The 24,757-nt window shown below is 41.3% G+C and overlaps 1 protein-coding gene and 1 pseudogene across 6 annotated transcripts in view; both read left to right on the top strand.

The window, feature by feature from the left end:
• Positions 1-14,044, top strand: part of LOC145357941 (ribosomal protein S6 kinase 2 alpha-like) — a 234,951-nt gene extending 220,907 nt beyond the window's left edge. For all 6 annotated transcript variants that reach the window (XM_080211530.1, XM_080211529.1, XM_080211534.1 and 3 more), the window contains 3 exons: positions 6,990-7,107; positions 12,212-12,349; positions 13,232-14,044. In XM_080211530.1, coding sequence (XP_080067656.1) covers positions 6,990-7,107; positions 12,212-12,349; positions 13,232-13,357 — 382 coding nt within the window. In that variant the 3' untranslated portion in view covers positions 13,358-14,044. The remainder of the gene's footprint in view (positions 1-6,989; positions 7,108-12,211; positions 12,350-13,231) is intronic.
• Positions 14,045-22,133: 8,089 nt separating this feature from the next.
• Positions 22,134-22,275, top strand: LOC145358047 (U2 spliceosomal RNA; annotated as a pseudogene).
• The last annotated feature ends 2,482 nt before the right edge of the window (positions 22,276-24,757 follow it).

Below are 24,757 nucleotides of genomic sequence, written 5' to 3'. Positions count from 1 at the left end.
GAATTTATTGGAATTCTATGAGGATGTGTCTAGTGCGGTGGATAGAGGGGAACCGGTGGATGTGGTGTTTCTCGATTTTCAGAAGGCGTTTGATAAGGTGCCACACAAAAGGTTGTTACAGAAGGTTAGGGGGCATGGAGTTGGGGGTAGGGTGTTAGCGTGGATAGGGGATTGGCTGTCAAATAGGAGGCAGAGAGTGGGTGTCAATGGGTGCTATTCAGATTGGCGGTTGGTGATTAGTGGAGTGCCCCAGGGGTCGGTGCTGGGGCCTCAGCTATTTACCATTTAGATGGATGATCTGGAGGAGGGAACCGAGTGTAAAGTGTCGAAATTTGCTGATGACACAAAGATTGGTGGAACGGCAAATTGTGCAGAGGATGTGGAAAGTCTGCAGAGGGATCTAGATAGGCTGAGCGAGTGGGCGAGGACCTGGCAGATGGAATACAATGTTGGCAAGTGTGAGGTTATCCACTTTGGTAGGAATAATGGTAGGAAGGACTACTACTTACAGGGCAAAAAGCTGCAGCATGCTATGGTGCAGAGGGACCTGGGGGTCCTTGTGCATGAGTTGCAAAAACCCAGCCTACAGGTGCAGCAGGTGGTCAGGAAGGCAAATGGGATGCTGGCCTTCATAGCGAGGGGGATTGAATATAAAAGTAGGGAGGTCTTGCTGCAACTGTACAGGGCACTGGTGAGGCCGCAGCTGGAGTACTGTGTGCAGTTTTGGTCGCCACACTTGCGCAAGGATATTTTGGCCTTGGAGGGAGTGCAGAGGTTCACTAGCTGATACCGGAATTGAGGGGGTTGAGCTATGAGGAGAGGCTGAATAGACTGGGCTTGTACTCGTTAGAGTTTAGAAGGATGAGGGGAGATCTCATTGAGACATATAAGATGATGAAAGGGATGGATAGGGTAGAGGTGGAGAGGTTCTTCCTGCTCAGAAAGGACAGCAGGACTAGAGGGCACAGACTCAAGATAAGGGGGGTGCAGTTTAGAACGGAGTTGAGGAGGAACTTCTTCACTCAAAGGATGGTGAATCTCTGGAATTCTCTGCCCGTTGAAGTGGTTGAGCCTTCCTCGCTAAATATATTTAAGACGCGGGTAGATAGGTTTTTGGTAGGCAAGGGGATTAAGGGTTATGGGGAGAAAGCGGGAAAGTGGAACTGAGCCACTTCAGATCAGCCATGGTCTTGTTGAATGGCGGGGCAGGCTCGAAGGGCTAGATGGCCTACTCCTGCACCTATTTCTTATGTTCTTATGTTTTTATGTTCTAAGAACTCCAGGACAAATTTGAATGCGTAAGGGATTAATTCTATTCATTGTTAAAAGCTTTCTTCAGGTACCTGTGGAGACAATGCAATATGTTTAAAAAAAATCCCAATTAGCTTGATGGGTGCAAAATGAAATGGCAAAATGCCTTTTGCAAAGAACTACTAAAAGGCAATTTATCCTATGATCTCTGGTTCTGTTGGACCTCCAACTAGTGTTTTATTCCATTCTATGGAAACATCAATTTATATGGAATCCATGAGTAGAGCCTAAGTCTCAAGACCTCTTTGCCACTCTCAAACCCACCACTGTCCAAAGACATGCGAGTAGGTGGATTGACCATGCTAAATTTCCCATTCAAAGATGGGTAGGTAAGGTGGATAAGCCACGGTAAATGCACAGAATTATGGATATAGTGTGGAGGATGGGCCTAGATAAATTGCTCTTTCAGAGAGTCTCCTGCACTATATAGACCCTGTGGAGACAGGTAATTCCATTATTAATTTAATTTCTGTGATATTTTATTGTGCACATTTTGCTTGCTCCTTTACCAACGTAAGTATTTTATGTGAAGTTTTTTGATGTGACTAAAAAGTAAATTCTTAAATAATTTTCCTCAAAATGAACAATGCCTTGGTCTTAGCATCTCTTTGGCACGGCAATTACTGGTATGCAAACAGTAATTCTTCTTCATCATGACTAAATTTTGTTCAACCATTTCCATAATCTATAGTGACATCCAGTAACTTAAATCTCCACAGATTTTCCATTCTTTGATTCCTGGAGTAGCTAAACTGGGATTACATATTGCTCCTCCCTACAGCCTTGCTGGGATGGCATTGTATTTTCTCTTCTTCCTCAGGAGAAGATTTGTAATTCTACAGTCTTCACTTCTGGTCTGTTCCTAAATTCTCTGTAATTAAGAAAAAACACAAATCACAGTCCTTGCATAGATGCACCTGATATCAGTTCATGAAAAAAATGTCACAACAGAATAAATAGTATTATAAACTATGATCTTATTGAATAACAGGGCAGGCTTGACAGGCTAAATGGCTCACCCAGTTTCTTTTTATTATGTTCCTATTTCTATTGGCTTATAGAAAAACACAAAATGCTGCAACCTGTAGCCTTCATGCTTTTATGTTGTACTTTGCCATGGATAATGTTAGAAGATTGCTGTAGTATGCTTGGGAGAATAGATAACTTTGAACCTATGGTTTCCAGTGCTCTGGGGGTTTTCCTTGTCTTGTAGACAAATGATTAAAAATTGACAACCATGAAGTCAACAATTCTATTATTGTTAGATCATGTGGTTGACAGGATGGTGGAACAACCAGATAAACCTTGGTCTACCTTTGTCTAGCAATTCCTATAATCCTATTGGGCAGCACGGTGGCACAGTGGTTAGCACTGCTGCCTCACAGCTCTAGGGACCCAGCTTGGGTCACCATGTGGAGTTTGCACATTCTCCCCGTGTCTGCGTGGGTTTCCTCTGGGTGCTCCGGTTTCTTCCCACAGTCCAAAGATGTGCGGATTAGGTATTTGCCCATGCTGAATTGCCCATTAGTGTCTCAGGATGCATAGGTTAGCGGGGTAAGTATGTAGAGATATGGGGATAAGACCTAGATGGGATTGATGTCGGTGCAGATGATGGGTCGAATGACCGCCTCCTGCACTATAGGGATTCTATGTTTCTATTGCCACTTTTTTGTCAAGCTCTGAAATTACTGTACTCGCCAAATGGTACATTGAGTGCCTTAGTCCCTGAAGATGGCAGTGCAGGATTCTGCTGTCTTCCAGTTCGGGAGTGTGGGGAGTGCCCACTTAACATTGTGGTTGCTTTCCTGAAAATTGTAACTTTAAGTGAAATGGCTTTAAATGAATTGTAGGTTCCCTACAATTCATTTAAAGTCATTTAAAGACGGAGTTAAGTTCCTTCATACATTGTTTTTTCTGGGTGAGCAATGTACAAGTTGAAATACTGTACTATACATATGTAGCACTGTGCACTCCTAAAAAGAAATGCAGTGTACAATACTGTACAAACTAACATGTAAAAGGGAATCACAGTACACTTATCTATTAATCGTACTTTTGGATCAGGCTTGGACAAACCTTTTGCGTGGAGGGCACATGTCAAAACTTGGCTCAGTCAAGGGGCTGATGAGCAAATTTCAGAAAGTTAAAGCTTGATTCAACAGTAAACATGGTTTTTAAAAAGACTGCGTTGGTGGTCTGCTGTTGCAATTCAATTTCAACCTCTGCCTCTGTAGTGACACCTAACAGTCTTAATGGCCCCAATTTTGGCATCTGTCTGACAATGGCCCCAACTGCTACATCTTGCAGATCGATGGGAGAGTGGATGAGAATCCATGACCATGTGAGTGTGTGGGTGAGAGCAAATGAAAACCCACACACTGGGAGTGAGGCAGACCTATGAACACATTCTGATCCTGCACTCTCAACCCCTGTCATATAGTCTTCAGTCAGTCCATAAGACTGTAATATATAGGGGCAGAATTAGGCCATTCTGCCTATTGCATCTGCTTCACCATTCAACCATGGCTGATATGTTTCTCAACCCCACTCTCCCATCTTAACCCTGAAACCTATGATTCCCTTACCAAGCAAGAACCTATCTATTTCTGTCTTAAATACACTCAATGACCTGACCTCCACAGCCTTCTGTGGCAATGAATTCTACAGATTCATCATACCCTGGCTGAAGAAATTCCTCCTCATTTGGTTCTAAAGGGTCATCCCTTTACTCTAAGTTTATGCCCTTGGATCCTCATCTCTCCTACTAATGGAAACATTTTCTCCACATCCACTGTATCCAGGCCTTTAAGTATTATGTAAGTTTCAATGAGATGCCCCCTCATCCTTCTAAACTCCATTGAGTACAAACCCAGAGTCCTCAAACTTTCCTCATGCCTGGGATTATTCTCATGAACCTCCTCTGGACCCTCAGCAGTACATCCCTGCTTTTGTAATTTAATCTTCTTGAAATGAAGGCTAACATTGCATTTGCCTTCTTAACTACCAACTCAACCTACAAGTTAACCTTAAGAGAATCCTGAACTAGGACTCCCAAGTCCCTTTGTGCTTCCGATTTCTGAATTCTCTCCCCACTCAGTGAAGCCAGTGGACACCACTCCTTAGTTCACTAGGCCCTACTCCTCAGCTCGGTGGCCCTCGATTCCTTAGGATCCAAAGACTCGTGTTTGCTACATCTCCAAACATGGATTGTTTCTCTTCCACCTAATAGGCTCACAACGAGCCTATCAGCAGCAAACAGGGAAATAAATGGTCTGCCATAGGAGGAGCAGCTCCAGGCAGATTCGTCCATTCTAATGTGCCTGTAACTGTCTTCAGGGGCTGCATACAATGTCTTCAACGGTTGTATTTAGATGATCCACTCATTGGATAAGCCCATTTAGATTGACTGTGCTCCATCTAGTGGCAGAAATTGGTCATTTAGGTAGCAGTTGAAGTTCTGACTACCCACACCAACCAACCTCTGCCACTAGATGGATCCCAGGACTTCAGTACAAGTTCAGCAGCAAAGCCAGTGACAGGAGCCAGAAGTGGTGCAGCAAGAACCACTGGGAATAAGAGACTGGGAAGCAATGACAGGAAGCAAGGCTGGGAGCCAAGGCTGGGCAGAAGCAAGGGTGATAATGGGAGGAAGAGGGACAGACAGTGAGACCAGATGCATTACAGGAGAGGTCATGTGCACAGGCAGGCCATAGAACAGGAAATCTGTGGCAAATGATATTAAAGTGAAACTGGGAAAATTAAATGGATATATTGACATCATTTCAATAATCACGTTAAAGCAAAACAATGTTTAAGTGAATCAATGTTAAAAAGAATCTACAGTATCCCCTCCCCCCCCCACACACACACATACACGCAACTGATATAAAAGTGATGGTGCACTGGTTTTGTAGAGTCGACAAAACAGCCTTAGCACAGGTGTAAAATTGTGCAATGCCTTGTAAGATGTGGGTGGCATAGTGGTTAGCACTGCTGCCTCACAATGTGAGGGACCCAGGTTCAATTCCAGCCTTGGATGACTGTGTGGAATTTGCACGTTTTGTGTCTGCGCTGGTTTCCTCCCATAGTTTAAAGATATGCAAGTTGGGTGGATTGACCATGCTAAATTGCCGTTAATGTCCTAAAATGTGGAGGTTAGACTGATTAGCCATAGTAAATGTGTGGGGTTACAGGGAGAGGGTCTAGGTAAGATACATTGTCAGAGAATTGGCGCAGACTTGATGGGCTGAATGGCCTCCTCCTGCACTGTAGGAATTCTATGCTTCTATAATTCTATGATGTGTATAAAATAAAATCTAATTTAATTCCAAGGAGTAACAGACTTTCTCCAACTGCTTTTGTACAAATCACAGTTTGGCAAATTGGAACAAAATTAGCTATCACATTCCTGGTGTTGGGTTACGTTGAGTCTCTCTGCATCTTTTATTGAATTTCTCCCTGTGTATCAGGTTGATTCAGTTCATGATACTCTGCCCTCTAAATCAGAAGTTTGTGCTCCACTATTTAGCAGCCTTCCTGAATTGACGGTTCAGCATATTTGTTGGAGTGGTGCTATCTGAGTTGTCATCCTTCAGTTAGACATGAAATGGTGGCTCCCCTGAGTGCTTTTGAGGATTTCATGGCACGACTCAAAGTTTCCAACTGACCTGGTCAACATCCACATTCAGACACACAACAAAACAGACTTGCAAAATTAATCTCATTACTGTTGGATCTGTGTGCAAATTGCCTGTCTCTTATGCCTATGTAAGTAATTTGTGCAATGTGTGTGGAGATGATTAGCATGTACATTTTTAAAATCATGTCCTTTTTCAAAAGCACCCTGATGGCCCTGATTTATTTTTCAAGCATGTAATTTAATTGCTGTACAATGCATTGTGCATCTGCAGATTCATGAGTGGGTGTATGAACAAGGCAGATGAATTCCTAAATTGCAGAACCAGCGTTTGAATTTTAATCTGGCTTTGGTTAAAGCTGCTGTTTAAAGTACTCTGAATTTCCCAACACTACTAATAATTATATGAGAAAGGCAGCAGCTGAACTATTATACTCTTCAACAAAAATGTTAAGAAGTGCCATCATGAAGAAGATAGTTGACTCTTGCCTGCAAATTGATATTCATGGCTGGTTATGAGGTGATGACGAGAGACAGTTTAACAAAGTTGTAACCAGCTAACTGCGCATAAAATATAATTATAGAAGTATAACAAAATGCAGTGCTTTCAGACTGAAGGTATAACTGTACATGTTAGGCTTCAAATATTATCTCTTGAAGTTGCTGAAATTTGAGGCAAGAGTTTAGCAATATAGCCTTCAATATTTAACACCATTTGGGCTGTATATTTAACATCAGCTGATAACAACTAAGTACTTCTTGACTAGAATGCAGTTCCATTCCATCAATTCCTTGTAATTTTCTGTTCCATTTTTGAGTAAAAGAGTCTAGTCTGACAGCTTTCATAGGTTAGGACATTTGATATTGAAATGATTATGCATCTGTTTTTAAGCTACTGATATTGTTTCTTCTAAAGTCTATGTGTTAGGGCCTTAGCTGAATGTCTTTTCATGCATTTTAATGAATATGGATGTTGCAATATCTGACCGTTAACAAGATTCAAGTCTTCTGACATGCTTTCTCTTTGGTTATCTTGAATTAGATATACCCCTTTTGCTAATGGTCCAGATGATACTCCAAGTGAGATTTTGGCTAGGATTGGGAGCGGACACTACAATTTGCAGGGTGGAAACTGGGACAAAGCCTCTTCTGCTGCAAAGGTCAGTTTGAAAGTTTTCTTTTGACTGAGGCACATAACAAAGTACTGTTCAAATGAGGAACCAGTGACAAAACAGACTTCTGACCACCAGGGAGAGAAAATTAATCCAAACGGGTTTTCTGTATTGCTGAGAAGGTGAGGTGCTGGTTTCTCAACTATCCTCATTCTGGGAAGGGTAGGCTGTAGAGGGACATCTGATAATGGGAGAGAAAGGCAATTTTCCAGATGAATAACTGTGCAGTGACATTCAAAATTAGCATGTTGATGTTCTGTGTCATAATTCAAATCCTGTTCCACTCCTCTTCTGGATGCCACTGACTGAGGCCAGTTCTTTCTTTAAAATTCAGGGCTATAACAGAATACTAAATTTTACATAAGAACATAAGAAATAGGAGCAGGAGTAGGCCATCTAGCCCCTCGAGCCTGCCCCACCATTCAATAAGATCATGGCTGATCTGTTGTGGCTCAGTTCCACATTCCCGCCCTCTCCCCATAACCCTTAATCCCCTTGCCTATCAAAAACCTATCAACCCGCGTCTTAAAAATATTGAGCGAGGCAGCCTCCACCACTTCAACGGGCAGAGAATTCCAGAGATTCACCACCCTTTGAGTGAAGAATTTCCTCCTCAACTCCGTTCTAAACCGCCCCCCCTTTATCCTGAGGCTGTGGCCTCTAGTCCTACTGTCCTTTCTGAGCGGGAAGAGCCTCTCCACCTCTATCCTATCCATCCAATTCAACATCTTATACATCTCAATGAGATCTCCCCTCATTCTTCTAAACTCTAATGAGTACAAGCCTAGTTTATTCAGCCTCTCCTCATAATTCAATCCCCTCAACTCCGGAATCAGCCTAGTAAACCTCCTCTGCACTCCCTCCAAGGCCAAAATATCCTTGCGTAAGTGCAGCGACCAAAACTGCACACAGTACTCCAGCTGCGGCCTCACCAGTGCCCTGTACAGTTGCAGCAAGACCTCTCTACTTTTATATTCAATCCCCCTCGCTATGAAGGCCAGCATCCCATTTGCCTTCCTGACCACCTGCTGCACCTGCAGGCTGGGTTTTTGTGACTCATGCACAAGGACCCCAGGTCCCTCTGCACAGTTGCATGCTGCAGTTTTTCACCACGTAAATAATAGTCCTTCCTACCATTATTCCTACCAAAGTGGACAACCTCACATTTGCCAACATTAAATTCCATTTGCCAGTTCCTGGCCCATTCGCCCAGCCTATCTAGATCCTTCTGCAGACTCTCCACACCCTCCGCACAATTTGCCGTTCCACCAATCTTGGTGTCATCAGCAAATTTCGACACCTCACACTCGGTTCCCTCCTCCAGATCATCTATATAAATGGTGAATAGCTGAGGCCCCAGCACCGACCCCTGGGGCACTCCACTAGTCACCAACCACCAATCCGAATAGCACCCATTGACACCCACTCTCTGCCTCCTATTTGACAGCCAATCCTCTATCCACGCTAACACCCTACCCTCAACTCCATGCCCCCTGACCTTCTGCAATAACCTCTTGTGAGGCACCTTGTCAAAGGCCTTCTGAAAATCAAGAAAGACCACATCCACCGGCTCTCCTCCATCCACCGCCCTAGACACATCCTCATAGAACTCCAATAAGTTCCTCAGACACGACTTCCCCTTAACGAAACCGTGCTGCGTCTGCTCTACCAAACAATTCTCCTCAAGATGCCTCGCTATTTTCTCCTTGATCACGGATTCTAACATTTTTCCTACAACAGACGTTAAACTAACCGGCCTATAATTCCCCGCCTTTTGCCTGCCACCCTTCTTAAACAACGGCGTAACATTAGCCGTTTTCCAATCTTCTGGCACTTCCCCGGAATCCAGCGATGTTTGGAAAATAATCATCAAGGCATCCACTATCACCTCCGCCATTTCCTTCAGAACCCTTGGATGCATTCCATCCGGTCCTGGGGACTTGTCCACAATCAGTCCCTCCAGTCTGTCGAGCACCGCCTCTCTAGTAACAATAATGTCATTCAGGCCCTCCACTCCTACCATATTTCCATCGCTAACACCCGGCAAATTACTCACGTCCTCCTCCGTGAAGACCGAAACAAAAAAGTTATTCAGGGCCTCAGCCATTTCCCCATCCCCTACCACTAAGTCCCCCTTCTCATCCTCTAAGGGTCCAACGTTCACCCTAGCTACAGAACAATTATCGGAGGGAGGGGGGCAGTTTGATACAGTGTGCTACTATATTGAGGGCCTGAGTTTGAATCTGGCCCAGAAAAATAGACCATCTTGTTCAGCTGAAATACAGTCCTATTTGGAATTAGGGAAATTTCACAGTAACTCAGTTGCTGTGCTAATGTAAGCCTTACTTGTGACTAATAAATAAATAAACTGTGAATTAATTTGAGGTAGTTCCTAATGGACCAAAACTACACATGAATCATGAGAATTAATAGAAAGCTCAGAACTCAAAAAGATGGATGTTCGAAAAAGAAAAATTACACCTGTACAGTTGTGGATTCTTCTGAGGTTGAGAACAATTCCTTGTAAGCTTGCAAGGCCTTTCAGTCAAGGATAAGGGCATCTTACCTGTGCAATACTTAGCCCAGGCTGTTTACAATAAATGGGAAAGTTTACTAATGCTCAAGTCACTTTTAAAGGAAAATCTCAAAATATAATATTCTTTTACATCTGAGAGGTTGCTGCTTCTTAGTTGCATTTTAGATCCTTTGAGACAATGTGATCGAACAGCTGATGATGATGTAAGATGTGAAAACACCGAAACCCACCTTCCTTGTCCTGTTCTCCACAACGACAGCTGCATTGGTTGAAAACTGGCATCTGTGATGCTGGGGACCTCTGAAGCATCATGAATGCTTCAGCTTATCATCTTCACTGATGTGCTGGACTCCGCCCATCACTGAGAATGGAGAAATTTGTGGATTGTTCTTCTCCAGTGAGCTGTTTAATAGTCCACTATCATTCAGTACTGGATGTGGCAGGACTGCAGAGCTTATATCTGATCCGTTAGTTTTGGAATCACTTAATTCTGCCTGTCACTTGCTGTTTGGCATGCAAATAATCATGTGTAATAGCTTCACCAAGTTGCTACTTCAATTTTTGGTATTTCATGCTTCTCCTAACATGCCTTCCTGCACTCTTCATTGAATCCCTAGATTGATCCACTAGCTTTGTGGTAATGGTAGAATGAGGCATATGCCAAGCCATGAGGTTGAGTTGAATTCTGATGCTGCTGATGGCCCCTGCACTTAATGGTTGCCCAGTCTAGTTGTTAGATTTGTTCAAAATCTATCCCATTTAGCATGGTGGAAATACCACAACACGACGGATGGTATCCTCAATGTGAAGATGGGACTTTGTCTCCATGATGGTGGTCGCTCCTTCTGATACTGCCATGTACCACTGCACCTGCAGCAGGCAGGTTGTTGAGGATTGGGTCAAGTATATTTTTCCCTCTTGTTGGTTCCCCACCAACCGCCACAGACTCAGTCGAGCAGCTGTTTTGTTTAGGACATGGTCAGCTTGGTCTGTAGTGGTGCTATCCAAGCCATTCTTGGTAATGTACATTGAAGTTCCCCACCCAGAGTAAATTCTGCATCCTTGCTACCCTCATTGCTTCCTCCAAATGATCTTCAACATGGAGCAGTACTGGATCATCAGCTGAGGGGGAATGGTATGTGATAATCAGAAGGAGGTTGCCTTGCCCATGTTTGACCTGATGCCTTGAGACTTCAGGGGATCCAGTGTCGATGTTGAGGATTCCCAGGACAATTCCCTCCTTCATTCACCTAATGAAGGAGTAGTGCTCCGAAAGCTCATGATTCCAAATAAACCTGTTGGACTTTAACCTAGTATTGTGAGAGTTCTTACTGTGCCTACCCCAGTCCAACGCTGGCATCTCCACATCACAATTCCCTCCTGACTATTTAATTCTCTGTCACCAGCTCTTCTGGGTCTGTCCTGTTGGAAGGACAGGACATACCCAGGGATGTTGATGATGGTTTCTGAGACAGTTCTTCCAAAAGGTAATTGACCTGAAATGTTATCGATGCTGCCCGACAGGTTGAGTATTTCAAGAATTTTCTGTGTTTATTCCAACATTGCGCCACTTGGTTGGACCACTTGTATTGCTGCACCATCCACCCTTAACTCTTAGTTGTCAGACTGCTTGTACAACATCCAATCTTGGTTGACTGGGAATTTCTTTCAGTTAAAAGTCAAAAAGACTGATGTTATTGTCTGCAATCTCCAACACAAACTCTTTCCCTCACCACTGACTTTGATTTCGCGATTACTCCCTCATAAGAAGTTGTCTCAGGTTGGACAAGACTGTTAGCAACCTTGGTGCCCGATTTTAATTCCAAGCCAACTTCTGACTCCATATGCCCACTATCACAAAGACTTTATACCTCTGTAGTATCACGTGCATCTGCATCTAAAGCATTCCCTTCAAACTGGATTGTTTTAAGTGTCTTCCTGTCAGTCTCATATTCTTTGCATTCTGTAATACTTGAACTCATCTACAACTCTGCCACCAAGTTTTGCTTAAACATCAACTCAGTGTTTGCTGATTTATATTGCTCCTGGTTCCCCAACACTTCAAATTTAAATTTCACATCCACATGTTTAAATTTATTTGTGTCCTTACCTTCTCTAATTCTGTTACCTTCTCCAACCCTGCATCACTCTATCCCCAGATTTTTGTATTCCTGGAATTCCGACTTCCTGTGCATCCCTTCCTGTCCTCACTTCACCATTGGTGAATGTGCACTAAGCTGTCTAGGTACTATGCTCTGTAATTCCTTCCTTTAAATTTCTCAGCTTGTCTATCCCTCTCTTCCTTCACAGCCCACTTTAAAAGCCACCCTTCACTAAGATTTTGGCCATTCTTAATATCTCCTTTGGTTCAACATCCATTTTTTCCTGATTATTCTGCTCTGAAACACATTGGATACATTTATATTTTAAAGGCACTCTATGAATGCACTTCAAATTCCTCAATTTGTTTGTTACTGAAGGCAGTACTTGTTTGCTTCTTTTGGTTAATTATAAGAAATAAAACTCATCCATACATTAAAACTTCCTTTTGGACAGGATCTTGTCTCCAAAATGTTGCATGTTGATCCACACCGACGCTTAACAGCAAAGCAGGTCTTGAAACATCAGTGGATTATGGACCGAGATCAGCTGCCACAGAGCCAGCTGGCCCGGCAGGATGTCCATCTTATTAAGGTAGGCTGTATTTGTGATGTGCAAGCAGATGTGTGTACTGACAACCGCATCCAAATTTCTCTTGGCAATCTCCTCTGCCCCAATACAGTACCAAATTGGTTAGCATTACTGCCTCACAGCGCCAAGGACCAGAGTTCAATTCCGGCCTTGAGTGAATGTGTAGAGTTTGCACATTCTCCCTGTGACTGCATGAGTTCCTCCCACAGTCCAAAGATGTGCAGTTTAGGTGGATTGACTATGGTAAATCGCCCTTTAGTATCCCAGAATAGCATTCGTATATGTGTGGTGATGAGGTGGGGAGAGGGCCTAAATAAGATGCTTTGTCAAGAGAGTCAAAGCAGACTTGATGAGCCAAATGGCCTCCTGCTGCACTGTAGGGATTCTGTGATCCTGTTCTATGACGTAAACGCCATATTCTGGAGTAGAGTTCTATGAAATGCCAGTTGCTGGCACAGCAGTCGGCTTGTGTCCCAGAACCCTTCTGTTTGAGCCCTGTATTTAGCTGCACTGTGTAACTGAAGTAAAGCAACTACTGAAATTGTTTTTTCTGATATGCAGTGCATGATCAATTGTTGTGATATCTTTACCTACCAAGAAGTCTTTTTTTTAACAATGGTAGCCTGGTACAAATTTTTTTCATTCACTGGGTAGCAGTAGTTTCTGAAGTAGCCTTGACATAATACTCAAGGTGTCCCAAGACTGTTCTGTTAGCTTCCATGAAACAACTAGCTGAAATATGTTTCATTCGATTTAACTGTTCACAAACCCTGAGTCTATATCACAGTAGATGAAGGAAAATAACATTAAACCTGTACAAGTTCATTTATTTTCTTTCTATGAGTTTTTTTTTAAACAATGTTTTCTTGTCTCCGCTTTTCGCAGGGAGCAATGGCTGCCACGTTCTCAGCCTTGAGCAGCTCCCCGCCAGCACCAAAATTGGAGTCTGTGAAGGCATCGACTTTGGCTCAGCGCAGAGAACTTAAAAAGCTCCCGTCCACTTCACTGTAACTCAGCATCTGTGCCTGCAACTCACTTTGAGCAATGAAAGATCCTGGGAAGCCCAAATTATGTGCACAATTACAAAGACTTTTCCTCCCCCAAGATGTGACAATTCACAGGAGCGTTGCTTTCCATTAAATCTATGGGACAATCTTGCAGTATTTGAGAGATTAAAAATAGGGGAAGGAACCAAGGGGAATTGCCTGTTATGTGAAATAGCTTTCACCTTACAGTTCTGCTGTAGAGTCTTCAATTTCCTATGCTAGTTTTCTGTGGAGAGCATCTTGCAGCAGGCAAGAAACTCTGGATTATGTTTAAAAGCATTTCTTGTTGATTTTTAAAATATTACCTTTAAATTAAGTACACGTAAAGGAATGATACTTTTCAAACAATAGTTTAGCATGCTCTGAGCAAAATTCATATCCGGATCATGAGGACGATAATGTTGGTGAATTACTGGATTGTGATCAGGTCAAAACCCAGATTAAGATTATGCTGAAATATTCTTGAGAATTTTGAATATTTTAATCATCCAGTTGCGTGCTAAAGATGACTGTTGTTTGTACAATCCTCCTTGATTTAGTGCTACCTTTTCCTCCCATGTATTTACACTTATTGAATCATAGTTCATATCCTCCACAGTAATACGTAGTAACCATTTCAATCAAATGCTGAGTAAATCACTGATTAATAATGCGCTTAATTCTGTTTTATTTCCTTTCCTTTCCTAGGATAATTTGCAAACTAAATAATATTATAAATGAACAAATGCCTTGTAATAAGTTAATCTGCCACTGGATACTAAGAACTCAAGCAATATCATTAGATGTTAAAACTCCAGTGCCCAATCAAAATGCTTGAAAACAAATCACCCATCTATTGATCTTAAATACATTTATGGGCTCTGTACCAACAGGTTACATGATCAGGAATCAATCCAATTCAAATTGAACCTTCAGGTGCCATATATATTTACTTAACATTTAGCTATTCTCCCATAGCCATTACTAGGCTTCTGCTTTCTGGAACTATTGTATTGTCAGTATCTGGAAATATTGCATATTCGGGAAGTGCTTCTGTATCCACCTAGTGTCAGCACATGAAATGACTACATGTCTGGTGAGTGACTGCATGTCTGGTCAGTGTCAGCACCTGAACCTGATTCTGTATCTGGCTTGTGACTGTATCTAGGGATTATCTGCAACTGGAATGAGTGTGTTCTAAATGAAACAATTCTAGTTTAAAAGTGTAGTTACCATTGTAATAACAAAAATGCCAAAAAGTTAGCTTAATTGAAAAACTTCCTTGGTGACTGAACTGGGCATTTATGCAGTAAGCTATCAGCAGCAGAAGTATATTCCACTGCAATCTTTAACCCCATGGTCCAACATATCCCCCACCTTGCAATTACACTCAACCTAAGGGACCAACTTAGTTCAGTGAGGAGCTTAGAAGAGCATGCCTTGCACAGCACCAAGCATAAAAAAAACAAGGTTTCAAACCAGCATAACAACAACATAGGATTACAAACAGTGGAAGCAGTGTTTTACAGCCAGAGTTAAGTGATCCCAGATCTAATAAAGCCCTGCAATGCTAGCTGTTACATCAAGCCGTGAGTGGTGGTGGTCAGTTAGACAACAAATGGGCTGAAGGAGCTCTCCGAACATCCCCATCCTGAATAATGGCAGGGCCCAGCACATCAGTGCAAAAGGCAGCCTGAAGCATTTACAACTGTTTTTAGTTAGAAGTGCTTGGCCTCCTCAGGTCCCTACATTACGGATGTTATCTTCAGTTAATTCAGTTCAATTTGGCTACAGTGCTGAAGACTAGTACTCCAGAACTAGCTGTAGCCCTAGCCAATCTGTTCCAGTGCAGATATAACAGGACCTGACTATGTGGAAAACTGCCCAGGGATATCCTGTTCACAGATGCCGAACAATCGTTGCCCCATCAGTTTATTCTCAACGATCACAGAGTGATTAAAGATACAGTTGGCAGTGCTATCAAGTGGTACGTACTCACTAATGTTAAGTTTGAATTCCATGAGGACTAGTCAGCTCCAGACTTCATTATAACATCTCTCCTAACATGCACAAAGAGCTGAATTCTGAACCTGATATGTGATTATACTTGACCAAACGTAGCATCAAGGAACCCTAGTAAAATTGAAGTTGATGGGAATAAGGGAAACGTCTCCACTGGCTGCAGTGATGCAAAGTACAAAGATTGATAGTTACGGCTGTTGGAAATAAATCCATTCTGCTAAAGCATCTTGATGCTGAAGGTCCTTAGAGGAGTGTCTCAGACCCAAATATCTTTAGTTGTTTCATCGTGACTTTCAGTTAGTTATAAGGTCTGAAGTGGTGATGTTCATTCAGGATTGCACAATGTTCAATCCCATTCATAACTTCTCGGTTAATGAAGCAGTTTGTGCCCACATGCAGCAAGGCCTGGACAGCATTTAGGTTAAGCTGATAAGTGGCAAGTAAACATTTGTGACACTTAAGTGGCAGGCAATGAAAGTTAAGTAAATCTTACCATCTTTCCTTGACATTCACTGCCATTACCATTGCAAATTTTCCACTATCAACATACTGGTGATTAGCATTGACTAGAACTTTAACATATATAAAGTCGTTACAAGAAGTAGCTAAAAGACTTGGAATTCTGTGGTGAATAACTCACCACCTGACTTCCCAAAAGTCTTTTCATCAATTCAAGCAGAAGTCAAGATTGTCCCCAACTTGCCTGGATGAGTGAAGTGGCAACACTTAAAAAAAAAATGACACTGTCCAGTACAAAGCAGCCAATTCAATTTCCATGCATCCACTATCAGAAATATTCACTCCTTCCATCACTGATGCAACATGGCAATGTGCTTCATCTGCAAAATGAATGGCAGCAACTCGCCAAGGCTCCTTCAACAGGACCTTAGAAACCTGCAACTCTTTGCTGACTTGTATTTCCAAATCAGGATGCTGTCCAGGGATTGGGGTGGGGAACTTGCAGGTGGCATTCCCATATGCCTTCTAGCCTTGTCTACCTAGATTTAGCATGCATATGGGAATGCCACCTGCAAGTTCCCCACCCCAATCCCCAGACAGCATCCTGACTTGGAAGTACAAGCCAGCAAAGAGTTGCAGGTTTCTAAGGTCCTGTTGAAGAAGCCTTGGTGAGCTGCTGCCATACATTTTGCAGATGATGCACGTTGCCATGATGCATCAGTGATGGAAGGAGTGAATATTTCTGATAGTGGATGCATGGAAATTGAGTTGACTGCTTTGTACTGGACAGTGTCAATTTTTTTTTAAGTGTTGCCACTTCACTCATCCAGGCAAGTTGGGGACTATTCCATCACAATCTTGGCTTCTGCTTGACTTGGTGAAAAGGCTTTTGGGAAGTCAGGTGGTAAGTTACTCACCACAGAATTCCAAGTCTTTTACTGCTTCTTGTAACCACTTTATATATGTTAAAGTTGAGGCCAAGATGAGATCTACCATGATTGTATTAAATGGCAGAGCAGGTTCAACGGCTTTTGGGAAGTCAGGTGGTGAGTTATTCACCACAGAATTCCAAGCCTTTTACTGCTTCTTGTAATCACTTTATATATGTTAAAGTTGAAGCCAAGATGAGATTGTATTAAATGGCAGAGCAAGTTCAAGGGATTAATTTGCCTACTGCTTGTAGTTCTTTTGTTCTTATGTTTATTTTACAATATTGGATAATTGATTTGCAGAGGGCATTACCAACCAATGACACATGTAACTTACACATCACGAAAGTACCAGGCAATGAGTACCTCCAGCAACACAGAATGTAATCATCATCCCTTGACATTTGATGGCATTACCATTGCTGAATCTTTCACCATCAACATCCTGGGTATTACCATTGATCAGAAACTGAAATGAACTATCCATATAAATACTGTAGACAAGGGCATTTACACATGGGAACACCACCATATGGAAGTTGCCCTCCAAGTCACTCATATGACTTGGAAATACATCACTGTTCTTTCACTATTGCTTGGTCAAAATCTTGGAACACCTCCCTTACCAACACTGGATTGGCCTACACCATGAACAGCAGCAGTTCATGAAGGCAGCTTAGCCCCACCTGCTCACAGGCAATTAGTGATCGGCAATAAATGCTGGCCCAAGCCAGGGACCCCATATCTTGTAAATTATTTTTAAAAAACATAGGTGGCATTATAAACTGAGCACTCTGGAATATTCATCTGGGTGCAAGGGTGCTTTCAGGTGTACAAATTCTTTTTGAAGCAAATCTGATTTTCCTTGCATCACTAACCCCACACCATTTTCCTCTGGCCTCTTTGTGGTTTGGGAATGCTGTACTGTGCAAAACACATCCCCATCACTGCTGAGCAAGATTCTTCGATTTAAATAAGAGAAAGGAATAGAATTTCTTCCTGTACTGTTTTCATCTGGTGCTGTGGGGATTTTGGAAGACTATTTAAAGCATGTCAGGTTAGAGAATTCATGAAGCCTGCTGAGGAGTCTGGAACATTCTTAAAGATGAGTGTAAAGTGCTTATACATCTTCAAATTTCACCATTAAGCACTGTATTGTAATGTAGATATGTTTTAAGAGTGATTCATCATAGGGATCTGTACTTTAAAAGTAAGTTGACCTTTACATTGTGTATTTATTCATGTGTATTACAGTTCTTTTCCAAAGAAGAAAGCTCTATCATGCAGTGAAAATATTGCAAAATGTCCTGTCAGCATGTGCTGTCATTTTTTCTGCCATAATTTAAGTGGCTCTGACTGATTTTTTAAAAACTGGTTTTGACACTTGGAAAATCTAACCACCTTTACATCGTTCTTTTTTTCCCACCGACCAATCTATTGTTCAGACAATTGTAGCCATTATCAAGACTTGGCTGAGATACAACTGTTGGTAGATTTCAGAATGGCAGATGTTCCATTCATCTGAAAATGAATGATGGTTTCAAGAAGTTGTAATAGCAGATTGTCCCTTGTCCCTGATTTCTGGTTTGTTGATGCAAGCTAATAGGATTCTTTTTATTCTTTCATGGGATGTGGACATTGCTGGCGAGGCCAACATTTATTGCCTTTAAGAAGATGGTGATTAGCTATCTTCTTGAAGCGTTGAGCTGTGCGTACACCCACAATGCTGTTCGGAAGGAAGTTCCAGAATTTTGACCCAATGACAGTGAAGGGACAGTGATATAGAATGGTGTGTAATCTGGAGGGAAAGTTGTAGGTGGTGATGTTACCATGCATCTGATGCCCTTGTGCTTGGATGGTGCGGTGGGATTGGCAGGTGCAGTATTACAAGGCTTTTTTCACATGGTAGAATGCAATTGTTTCCACTGTATTAAAGCTTTTATTAGCTGGTGAGAGCTTTATTTTCCCAAAAAATGTAAAATATTTCCTATTGATATTGCATGGAATATGTGGGCATTACATAATGCATGTTGGGTGAGTAACAATGAAGGATACATTGGGGTGCTGTGGATGATCTGGGTTGATATAGGGTATGGGTGGGGATAAAGATTGAGGTTTAGGGGCAAGGGGCCTTTATACACTGTTGGGACTGGGATACGGGGTTCTAAAACCGAGGTGAGCCTTCTAACTGGGCTGCCTCTGCACCTGCCCTCCTTGCACACTCTAGCGTGGCTTGTAATCTGCATTGCTAACCCAAACCCAGTGTGAAAAAACAAAAATGAAGTGTGAAGTCACAAATGTGTTGCGTGTGCAGTCTATAAGTGCAAAGTGTGCAGGTCAGAGTTTCCCAGGCCACAAGCAAGATTCAACCTTTAATTATAGAAAATTAACATAGGAGACTATCTAGATGTTATTGATTTACCTCATAGTTTAGATAGGGTGTACAGTTTAAAACCTTACATAAATATTTATATTAAAGCCACAAGCACATTGGATCAGAGTCCTATGCAACTCAACCTCCTGTTTGGTTATATATCATTGAAATAATACACCTGTATATATTCCACATACTGACTCACCAATAACAAACAAAATACCTCGCCCTGAAGTAGAAATGAATTCCTTCAGGAAATTTACATTATTGAACTTGTATAATGATTCACATTCTGTTAATAAACATTTCAGAGGTTAATAATGTCTGGCGAAATTGATCTGCTCATTTACATGATTGCACTGAGCATGCAGATTTGTAAATCCACATGCAAAGTAAAATAACATCTCTATCCTTTGACTGGCTATTGAGTACAAATAATCTGTTTTGTAGAGTCATGCCCAAGTGGCACTGTGGTATTGTTGTGATATGTGTATCCCATCATGTTACCTCCTGGCTGTTAAACCTGTTTTGCCAAAGAGACAATCTTCTCATCCCCAGACTCCAGTTCTGCACTGCGTGAGAGTCATTAACATTTTTAAGCTGATCTTAAATTAGTGACCTTGTTGTGTCCTGCTTCTGTTGATGCTGCTGCTGCAGTGTTTTGTTATGAATCATCCACCTAAAAAGCTAAGTGCTGGAAAGTCAAATAGTGGGCTTGAATTTCTTTCTGAAACAAAAACAGAAAATGCTGAAAAGCTCAGCAGGTCTGGCAGCATCTGTAGTGAGAGAAATAAGAGTTAACATTTTGAATCCCTATGACTACATCAGAGCTGGAGAGGGAGAAATGTGATGGATAATAAACTATTAGAAAGGGTTGAGAGCTGGAGCAGATTAGAAGGTGGGAGCTAGGAGACTTTGAACAAAGAAGTGTAGGTCATGAGATAAATAAAGCTTTAATGACAGTGTGAAGGCTGTAGAAGGTGCTAGTAGTGGCATAAAGGTAAGATATCAGAATGTATTAATTAGGAGAACAAAGGTCAGTGCTTAGTGAAAGCAAAACATCTGCTGTATTTGCTGTTTCCAAAGTGGTCTACTTACATAGGTGAGACTAAACGCAGACTGGATGGCCGCTTTGTGAACACTTTCACTCGGTTCATAAACATGACTCCAACCTCCCTGTCACTCTCCATTTCATGTCAGCCTCTTGCTGCCATGCCCACATATCCGTCCTTGGTATGTTGCAACGCTTCAGTGAAGCCCAATGACAACTGGAAGAGCAGCACCTCATCTTCTGATTAGGAAAGTTACAGCCCTCTGGACTCAATATTGAGTTCAATATCTTCAGAGTGACATTTCTCCTATCCTGACCCTGTTTTTAATATCCAAAATGTTTCTGTCCCAATACAAATCCCCCTTCTCCATGGGGCCATTTGTCACTTATTCCCTAGTTTTGCTTTCACTGAGCACAGACCTTTGTTCTCCCACAAACATATCCAGGTTTTAATGCTGGGGATTAGGGCTTCTGCATAGAAACATTGAAAATAGAAACAGGAGAAGACCATTCAGCCCTTCAAGCCTACAATTATGATCATGACTGTGAGCCTATAATTGAAATGTCAGTCTGCAATGAGGTTAGGAAAAGTTACTGACCGACAGATGTTCAAACTACCAGCAAAATGAGTTAATTGTATTCAAAATGGAAGTGGGGTGCATCCCCCAAAACTAAATATCTGGTTTGGGAATGGGATTGAAGGTTTTGGAGGTAGAAGTGACATAATGGTTTATGCAGCAACAGGGAGGGACAGAGAGTTGAGGGAACCTTACTGTCTGTTAGATGTAAATGCTGGAGTTTGGAATATAGTTTTGTGGAGTATCTGGTACACAATATACAATACACAAAGATTTCTACTACATGCTGAATATATATATATGCGCATAATATATATCTGCGATACACACATTTCATGTGCCTACACCTCTAATAATGAAAACCTGTTTGTAGGCAATCCTTGTTTAAAACAAATAATTTTCAAACTCACCTTGGCTGGATTCAGTGAGAATAATCTTGTATTGAGGAGATACCAATAAATAGTCTGCATCAGTTTGCAAAGCCCCGTGTAGATAGACAGTTGAATCAAATTCAAGCTTCCATTTTTTTAAAGAAATCTGTGGTTATAAAATTAGTATTTACTGTTGTTTCAATGTAGTGTTACAATCAGGTGAGGAGGGGTTAAATGGCTCCTCTCCTTTCCCTCATCTTATATGGCTGATGCATGTCCCTTTGTTATGTGCAAAGTCAGTGACTACTTAACTGTCTCATTGACTTGGCAAGTATGTCCTTTTCCAAAACAGAGAGACCTGCAGCGGTCATATAAGGAAAGGGAAAAAGGTTTTCTTGAGTTTAACAAAGTGATTGGCTTTATTACATTAAATCGATCTAAGTAAAATAATAAAACACAGCCTGACATTGACATGCAATGAAAGTGCACATACACACATATACAGTTTACACAGTGGGGAAGGATAGGTTGACCAAATTAGAGTGCATAAAAAGTGAAAAGGACACTGTCTTGTAGTTTGGCTATTTAGATGTTTATAGGCTGAAATTGATACTTCCGATTTAAAGATGTAGGCAAGTTGGTTGTTTTTTTGGAGACAGTAATATTAGATTGAGTTATTTTAAGAAATCTCTCTCCTGGGATGGTCATGGTAAGCAAACAGGACTCAAAGCTTGCCAAGTGTACTAGGGAGAGAGGGATGCAGGATGAGCGTCACTTGGGTCTTGCGCTAAGCTTAGTTCTGCTGAAAAAACATACTTAAAGCATACAAACTTTGGTTTGTCATGTGACCTCCAGCTGCCAAGGAGATCCAAAAAGTGACATTGTCTGTGTATTCCGAGGGTAACTTGATTAGCTCATACATGGAAAGCTACCTTATCTAGGGTCTCATTGTCCAATTGATTAGTTTAATAGCCTGATTAGACTTCTCGGCCTTTTGGCTAAGATCAAGTGTAGTATCAACATACTGCACTTGGTTGAAGCCATTAAGTTACATTTTAGCTTCATTTGAAGCAATTTTTCAAAGCGGCATCTCAGCCTTTTGGCTAAGATGCAAATGAGATCAAGCCTTGGAGGAGGAGCTATACCTACTCCAATCAGCTTGGATCATGTAGATCAAGCCCAAGACAGGAGGTGAGAGCCCTGTCTTGTCAGCTTGGATCGGGAATGTCCCAACTTGATGGGACTCTGACTTGGATTTGATTGGATTGAATTGGAATAAAAACAAAAAAAAATTAGTTTAATAGTCTGTCCCCAAAAGTTAAATATCTCAGGTGATTGCCTATATGCCTTGTTAATAAACAGGAGATGAAAGGCTTTCACCCACCACTGAAGTTATTGCTTTGACCAGTTTTGCAGACTATCTCCATTGCAATGAATTGGAAAGTTGAATGTACAGTATTGCAAATTGGGGTAACCATCTTTGACTGTAACCTCAAATCACCTCATTTGTTTTTTTTGAAAAGTCTGTTTTTACAAGTTTATTTCAGGCTTCCAGCTGGTCGATCAAGAATCAATACTTGACATAAATTGCACTTTCATGACAATAGAAACATAGTAAATAGTAAACTCAGAACAGATAGTGGGAAGAATGTTTTTTACAAGGTGATAAATATTTAGATTAACAGGTAACAGGAACAACAATACTGAAATTATTCAAAATACAATCTGTTACCATGAAGACACTGGATGGATAAACATTCATTGGTCAAGTGATTAGTTCTCATCCTTCACATGATTAAATCACGTAATATTCTGTTCCAAAAATTTCAGATGCAAAATTATGCTTACCTCAGATGGCGTGCATGTTATAAAAATCTAGTCAAATAGGATCAAGTTGAAAACGTTCTAGTTGTCTTATTTAGACTTGAAAAATGACATCAAAGATAATCTTTACTGCTTGCTGAGATTACATTGTGTGAAACTGCACAATATATGCCCTGGTCTAATCAGAGATGCTATGTTTAAACACACTTTACAAATAAAATCCTCACCATGCTTGGTTTCCTTCATGAAAACTGTTCCTGAAATTGTTTATTTTCTTCTTGTTGCATTCTCTGACAGGCATGTCTGATTCTGGACTTTGCATGGTGTTGCTATGGTTAATCAGTACTGTTGATCTTTAGTTGCATTATTACTGTTTATTAGTAAACTTTTCAGTAAAATCAGGATTTGCTTTGATGAGTGAGTGCTGTACAATGTCTGCAGCTCACAGTTAGCTTTAATTAACTTCATTAAAATGATATGATTAAAAAAGGTTTCATAGGATATAATATTTTCCATAATTTCAAATGGTCCTTGACTTTGTAATTTGTTCTTGTAATTTTAAGTTCTGAATGTCTCTGCCACATCTATCGAAGGCCTATACTGCAAAACTGTGAATAAATTCCAGCTGAACTGCATACTGAGTTTTTTGAGTCACTTCTTATTTACGGCTATCTGTGAATCATGTTCAGACCATAGCAAAGGACAAGAGTAAGGAGGGCTCTAATTATAAACCTGGCAGAGGATGGGATTTGTTCTTGCCTCCCTGTCAACAAATGCATGAGCAAGATGGTCATGAGAATAGATTTTTTTCTAATTTGATGATACAGCCACATTACCATCATCTATAAGTGTATTGCAGCTTGCATTTATTTAGTGCTTTTAACATTTGATTTGATTTATTATTGTCACGTGTTAACATACAATGAAAAGTATTGTTTCTTGCATGCTATGCAACAAAACGTACCATTCATAAAGAATGAAATGAGAGTGCAAAATGTAGTGTTATAGTCATAGCTAGGATGTAGACAAAGATCAATTTAATGCAAGGTAATCCTGTCAAAAGTCTGACAGCAGCAGGGAAGAGGCTGTTCTTGAGTCAGTTGGTACGTGACCTCAGACTTTTGTTTCTTTTTCTCAACAGAAGAAGGTGCTAGAGAGAATGTCCAGGGTGTGTTGGGTCCTTAATTATGCTGGCTGCTTTGCTGAGTCAGTGGGAAATGCAGACAGTCAGTAGATGGGAGGCTGGTTTGCTTGATGGATTGGGCTACATTCACGTCCTTTTGTAGTTCCTTACGGTCTTGCACAGAGCAGGAGCCATACCAAGCTGTGATACAACCAGGAAGAATGCTTTTTATGGTGCATCTGTAAAAGTTGGTGAAAGTTATAGCTGACATGTCAAGTTTTCTTAGTCTTCTGAGAAAGTAGAGGCATTGTTGGGCTTTCTTAACTATAATGTCAGCATGGAGAGACCAGGACAGGTTGTTGGTGATCTGGACACCTAAAAACTTGAGGCTGTCAATCCTTTCTACTTTGTCACTGTTGATGTAGATAGAGGCATGTTCTCCACTATGCTTCCCAAAATCAATGGCAATCTCCTTCATTTTGTTGACATTGAGGGAAAGATTATTGTCACCGCACCAGTTCGCCAGATTGTCTATCTCATTCCTGTACTCTGTCTCATCATTGTTTGAGATGTGACCCATTACGGTGGTGTCGTCAGCAAATTTGAAAATTGAGTTGGAGGGGAATTTGGTCACACAGTCATAGGAATATGGGAG

Source organism: Carcharhinus amblyrhynchos, chromosome 24 (assembly GCF_965287045.1).
Source record: "Carcharhinus amblyrhynchos chromosome 24, sCarAmb.v2.hapA, whole genome shotgun sequence".
In the NCBI taxonomy this organism is placed as follows: domain Eukaryota; kingdom Metazoa; phylum Chordata; class Chondrichthyes; order Carcharhiniformes; family Carcharhinidae; genus Carcharhinus; species Carcharhinus amblyrhynchos.
Note: the sequence above shows the minus strand (reverse complement) of the source record. Positions and strands in the feature narration are given on the sequence as shown.